Source organism: Coffea eugenioides, chromosome 10 (genome assembly GCF_003713205.1).
Source record: "Coffea eugenioides isolate CCC68of chromosome 10, Ceug_1.0, whole genome shotgun sequence".
NCBI classification, from domain to species: Eukaryota; Viridiplantae; Streptophyta; class Magnoliopsida; order Gentianales; family Rubiaceae; genus Coffea; species Coffea eugenioides.
Genome location: NC_040044.1, coordinates 39,267,371 through 39,273,889, shown reverse-complemented (window position 1 = coordinate 39,273,889; position 6,519 = coordinate 39,267,371). Strand labels below are relative to the sequence as shown.

The window sequence follows — 6,519 nt, the reverse complement described above, 5'->3', positions numbered from 1 at the left end:
TTGCCAAAGCCGAGTTGTTGAAGCTGTAGTTACCATTATATTTATTTCATCTATTTTCTTCAAAATACACAATTTCAAATGCATAAGTTTGTGATGGTGTCCAATAATGGCCAAACCAAAGAATCGAGCGTTAAAATCACAATTTGAGTTGTCAAATTCAGGCTCCTTATTTGGGTATCTTATTTTATGAGTTTGATGGTTATCTTTCTTCGTAATTCATGTTTGTACTTGTTCCATAATGTAGATGTTGACTTGTCAATGGTAATTAAAATGCTGACCATAAAAGAACTTGTTTTGCAGTTATGTCAGAGGATATGGTGAAGGATGGCTATGAAGATATAATGAACATCGACATATCATCAGTGGCTATTGACATGATGAGAAGGAAATATGAACAGGTTCCGCAAATGAAATGTATCCAGGCTAAGGAATAGTTTATTATACTGTTGCTGAGTTTTATCATTTATACTTTTTCTACTTGATTGAAAGAACGTATCTAGCCAGTAAAATTTCCTTATGAAACTCTATAGACATGAAAATGGATGTTAGGGACATGAGCTTTTTTCCCGATGACTCATTCCATAGTGTGATTGATAAAGGTAAGATGTCCATAGTAAGCGGTGAAGTTTTAATACTTCTTGAAGATTGAGTTACAGAATGTTAATTCTCTGATATATCTCTCAATTTGGCATTTCTGGTCTTGCTGATCCACATAGGAACTCTGGATTCATTAATGGTAAGTTATGTTTCTACTTTTCCCCTTGGCATCTGCTTAGTCCTCGTTAGTCTTGGGGTTGTCTAACTTTAAATTGTTTAATGCTTGCATTTCATAGTGTGGGAACAATGCTCCAATCAGTGCTGTTAATATGCTGGGGGAGGTGAGCAGGTTGTTGGATTTGTTTATTTTTTGAAGTATTTGTACCTCCTTGATGTGATTTTCAGTTCTCATTCTTCTGACCTAAGTGTATTGATTTTTCTCTGTTTCAGGCTTCTTAAACCCGGAGGAGTCTATCTGTTGGTAATGTTAACCCTAATGTCTGTAGGTTTTCTTCTTCTGAATCATAAATTAGACGTAAACTTGTGGAGTTTGTAATTACTTGCCAATTGCAGATTACTTATGGTGACCCTACTGTAAGAATTCCTCATCTAAATCGATCAGTGTACAGTTGGAAGATAGAACTATACATTATACGTAAGTGGATTTTTCCTTGATATGAAAACCTGTTTATTCTCTTTTACTTTTATGTTCTAGTCTACTTATATGTCATAGTTTGAGTATTTATGGGACAATAGTATTTTAATGTTCGCTATATCTTCATGTGAACTTTGACTCCAACATACCTCAAGGGATATTGGGACATACTGATCTTTGATTACTACTCCTGGTATGCATTGAATTTAGAAGCTGCATGGGATGCATTCAGATTCATTTTCCTAGAGTGACATGCTGAGATTGTTTTTTAAAGCTAAAAATGGTGACCGTGTTAATCTCTCAAGAAAATGAATTTGAAATTATGTTTGGATAACAAATTTGCTTTTCCATGTCCCTTCCAACACATTTGGATATCAATCTAGTTAATAGTTGTCTGTCGCTAATTAATTTTCTAATTCAGTATGGCTAAACAGTGTGATAGTATATTGTGAGATTTCTTTATGACAAATCATGGACGTGGGGTGTCGATAAAAAATAGGTGAACAAGCAGTGGTAGCATTTTCTTATTCTTATTTACTTACACTTTAGTCACATAATCAATTTGTTAATCATTATTCCATCTCATTAATGTTGAGGAACGGCATGCCTATTCCTGTTATTGTGATATATGTTCTATTGCCATTACAGTTTAGGGAAGACAAATTATCCGGGTAGCTGCTAAACTTTCCGAATAGTCGAGTTTTGGCCACTCAACTATTAATAATATGTTTTTACCCATTGAATTATCAAAAGTGTAAATTTTGGACTATTCCATCTGATTTCACTGTTAAATCTACCAGATCGAGCTATTAATGGTATGTCTCGTGAATCATGCGGACCTTTAGATTTGGTGGAGTTAACGGTGGAACAAGATGAAATAGCCTAAAATTTACACTTTTGATAGTTCAGTGGGTAAAAACATACAATTAATAGTTGAGTGGTGAAATTTTAACTATTCAAGAAGTTCAGTGGCTATGCGGATGGTTTGCTCTTTAGGAAATCAACTTTAACTCTGTCATTGTTACTACATATACATGTATTTTACGGCTTACATCTCTGGTACATATACATGTAGTTTACGGCTTGCATCTCTGGTCAAATGGCCAAAGCACCCAGGATGACTAGGAATGTGGAATTTTTTTGTTTGCTGGATACTATTCTCCAGTTAGTCAACCTGTTATTCTCTTTATTTCTTGCAGCATGACCATTCATACTAAAGTATACCCTGTCCCTTAGACACAGTCCTCCAACCAGATTTAGAAAGCCCCACTAGGAGCTGATCTAAAGAAAAGATTGCCGTAAGTTGATGAAAATTTAAATAGTAAGAATTAAATTAAGATCATGATGCTAGAAAACTTAAAAGTACCTCAGTAAAAGTTTCTAACAAGGGTGGAATTTGCACAGAACAGTCTCTAGGCTATAAAGCATGTTTTCTGATTTCTGTACTTCACTATGTGGCTATGTGTTCTTTTGACCACTATTGCCATCAGAGATTTGTTCATTATGCTTGATGCCTGTGGTCTTGTTATTGGGTTGCGTGTGGCTTGGAAGAGGAAAGATGGGATAGGAAAAGTAACAACTGCTGGTTTATTATGTGGGCTTGGATAGAAAAAGTCAGGAGGAGTAGTTTGTGACTGTTATTTGACCTTGCAATAGAAACCACAATGGGAAAGTCAGAAAATAAACAAGGACATGTTGGTTCAGGGAAAGAAAGACTGTATAGTCGAGTGCCAAGATGAAAAATAGGACTGCCAGTACCACAAGACTTGATGAGCCATTATATGGTCAAATTTGGTGATGTTGACAGTGCAGCTTTTTTAGTGGAGCAGCAATATTTGCTTTTTGCCTGCAGGCTTGCTTCTTCGTTTTTACCATGAGAGAGAGAGAGAGAGAATCTTTTGGAGTATGTAGTGATCACAATGGGGACGGGGCTGTTTATGCCATCTTAGTTCATGTTCTTCTCTAATTTAAAAATGAAAAAAAAAAGAGAATGTTCTGAGACTCTTTTATGACAAGAAATGGAAAGGTGTTTAATGGGATCAAATGTACTTGAAGTGGTAATGTGCCAGAGACTTTATTTCGAGGGGTCTAATATAATTTGTTCAATTAATCTTTGCTTGGGTTGAAAATTGTTCTTTCGGTTTTATTTCTGATACTCTTTATTGGCCATCTTGGTGTGAAATTGACATTTGCTTGCCAGTATGACAGCATCAAGTATATTGATGAATGTGGAATGCCTGGTTGTTTTTTTGTAATTTGTCTCTTGATGAAAATTCATTAGAGCTATATTCTTGAATAAGTTGAGATTTATACTTGTATGACTTTGAAACAAGGTGGACAGCAAACTATCAAACATTAGGAACTGCATTGTGAAACTTCTTGAGCAAAATGTTGCTTCCTTTTCTATATTTGAGGAGAAAAAACAGTAGTCCATTCTAATTTACTTGCAAAACAGATGAAGGGAACCTATTGTTTTCCAAATCACAAATTTCGCCTCTTGATTGTTTTGTCCTCCTAAAATACTGGATGTAAAACTCAAAATGAATATGCTTTTGACAATTTTGTGACCTTTGTGACGTTTTACTTGGGGAAGCCTATTGTTTGTTGTCAGGAGATTTATATGAATTAGTCATGTTAAATGTTCTTCATTTTGCAGCTAGACCTGGATTTCAAAAGCCAGCCGATTCCGCCTCTTCAGCAAAATCATTCTTGGAACCTGTTCCTATCACTGAAAAGGGACAACTTCCTGCAGATTATGTTTTAGAAGATCCAGATTCTCATTTTATATACATTTGTAAAAAGACTGGCGAACCAATTGATTTAAGCAACAAGTCTCCCTATTCTTTGTCACTATAGGGTGAACTTGGAGCTTAGGATGTTATTCATCTCTAAGCTCTGAGGTTGGCTGTAGTTTCATTGTGATTATAGAAGCTTGTAAAACTTTCAGCTAGCTACCAGCTCCCTCCTCATAGGGGCATTCCTGTGATGGAATAGTCCTGCATTCTGGGTTGAGGAGGTTATTCTGTTTGGGATAATTTTTCTAGCAGTGATGTAGAATGGGGTAAAAAATTAATAATTGATCCCTCACTAGAAATTACTAGCTGGGATATTCTTGCCTCTCAGGGCCCTTGTTCTGTACTTGAAAACAAGGATATTCTTTTCCACAGTAAAACGTAATAAAGTTTTTCCTTCCTTTTTTCTTCAGGGCAAATAGCAAGCAGCAAGTAGCAAGGTTAAAACCCTGCCTCCAATGCGGAATTAGGGCTCGGCCCAAATTTGGGGAAATCCCTCTTATAAGAATTGCATTGAAAAAACGACACAGATATATAAAGCTTTTTTTATCTCCACCAAAACTGAGAATAAAAAATGCACGAGCAGTTATAACATGATTAAGCAGTTTTATGAGTTTATTTGTCATTAATATATATTTAACATGATTAAGTTTTAGACGTGGGAAAATTGAATTTTTTATGTTAAATTTTAATCGTTCACAATGAAAATGAGCCATTTTATTCTTTAAGAGATTTAAATGCTCATTTTTTATTTGTGGTCATCTTTCCGGTCAAATTTTAATCTACCATTTTGAAACTAGCAAATGATTACTGATAACTCACTTAATCTACCATCTTCGGTCAAATTTTGGTAGGAGAAAGTCACGAACAATCACTGGCACCTTACTTAATCTATCTTTTCTTCAGTTTTGCTCTATTCAAACTCTAATTTAACAAACTGACCTATGCACCCTTTACCTTTGCGCCATTTCCCTCCTTCACTCCCAATCTTTCTCGACCATTCCCACTTACACCACCACCACCACCGAATAGAGAGCACCGTTCCCAATCCTCCCCTACCATCACCAAATAGACAGCACCATCACCAAATAGACAGCATTGATGTTTGGTTGTAGACAATGTTTTCAATAATGGGTTAAACTTATTATTTGTTTTATTTTATATAATTTGGATAATACTAAAATAAAAAAAATTAGTGCAAATCGATATAATCATCCCATTTTTACTGTTTTGACTGCATCAACTAGTTTTTGACTGGTTCAATTAACTTTTTAGGTTTAATATAGAGTCTGACTCCACACCATATGACTACTCAATGGTTCAACTAGTTGAACTAATTGGTCCAATCTAGTTTTGAAAACATTGTTTAGGTGTAATTTTTGCATATCATTCTTAGCATTATTGTTGTCAAGGTTGGTATTGGGCAGAAATTACAAAATTTTACTTTGGTCATATGCTAAATGAGGTAGTAGCTTCACCGACCAATTAAAACATCATATAATTATTTAGATAGCTGATTCTATACATATTTTTTTATTTCAGAAAATAATTTTTAATTCAGAGTTTAATAATGCTCATTTCTTGCAGTGATAAATCTACTCTTTCCATCATTAGGGGCATTTGGCCCCACTGCCCCCACTGACCAAAGAAAATTATCATTTTTAGGCATATAATATTTAGAAAAATATAATTTTCCCCTATCTACACTGCCCCCACTGACCAAAGAAAATTTTCATTTTAGGTATATAAAATTTAGAAAAATATAATTTTCCCCTATCTAATTTGTCAATTTGTCCCTACTGACAAAAGAAAAATATAGATTCTAAGTGTTGATTTGTCAAAAAATTTGTTTCTAATTCAATATATATGTTTGATAACAATGTTTAATAACGACAGACACAATATATCACTCTAATGATGAATATATGTATGCACAAACTCGATAGTTGAAGATATTAAATTTACTTGTGAAGATTCCCGTACACAAAAAATTTATACTATAATGAGTCGTAGAATATTAGTGACATTCCCTTATCTTTTTGATTAAATATGTATGCCACTATTTCATATTACTTACCATGTTTATATTGTTATTGCCCAATGTTATGTGCAAAGCTCTATGCTAATTCTGCCCTCACTGAAATTTTTTTTTCTAGCTCCACCACTGATTTCTTCTATAGTTATTCATTTTCTTTTAGTAGTAGCATAGCATTTCTATGGTGCATTTTAAATTATGTAGGTACTGCTATTAATTAAGTACTATTCATCAATTTTTGTTTTTATCTGTTAAAAAGCAAATAAGTAATTCATAGACAAATCTTATCTTTTATCTCCTGTACGTAGTTAAGATTCTAACAAACCTATTATAAGCTGCTTGAAATATTATATTTACAATTACATCACATTATCTTTCAATTACCAATCATTAGGCGATCCACAACTATAGAAGATCAGTTAAATGCACTTAAAAAAATTTCATGGTCTTTTTTATTGGTACCATTGCTCAACTAGTATCTCTCACTAAAAATAATAGTT

The 6,519-nt window shown here is 33.9% G+C and overlaps 1 protein-coding gene across 3 annotated transcripts; it reads left to right on the top strand.

The window, feature by feature from the left end:
* The first annotated feature begins 302 nt into the window (after nt 1–302).
* Nucleotides 303–4,396, top strand: LOC113749561 (EEF1A lysine methyltransferase 4-like). Of its 3 annotated transcripts, none has more exons than XM_027293343.1 (7): nt 303–414; nt 531–599; nt 717–736; nt 834–886; nt 988–1,018; nt 1,111–1,192; nt 3,849–4,396. In XM_027293343.1, the coding sequence occupies exons 1-7, from the start codon at nt 303–305 to the stop codon at nt 4,046–4,048; spliced, it is 567 nt and encodes a 188-aa protein (XP_027149144.1). In that variant the 3' UTR covers nt 4,049–4,396. The 3 variants fall into 3 exon arrangements, with proteins under 3 accessions (XP_027149144.1, XP_027149143.1, XP_027149145.1); XM_027293342.1 differs by having other exon boundaries at nt 307–414; nt 988–1,039; XM_027293344.1 differs by lacking the exon at nt 988–1,018 and having other exon boundaries at nt 307–414; nt 834–878.
* The last annotated feature ends 2,123 nt before the right edge of the window (nt 4,397–6,519 follow it).

Excerpts from the sequence above, each read along its gene's own strand:
- LOC113749561 (XM_027293342.1), top strand. The coding sequence starts at position 315 with ATGGTGAAGGATGGCTATGAAGATATAATGAACATCGACATATCATCA. Across the intron at positions 415-530 it reads ACAGGTTCCGCAAATGAAAT|ACATGAAAATGGATGTTAGG; the intron begins GTATCCAGGCTA and ends GAAACTCTATAG. Across the intron at positions 600-716 it reads CCATAGTGTGATTGATAAAG|GAACTCTGGATTCATTAATG; the intron begins GTAAGATGTCCA and ends TGATCCACATAG.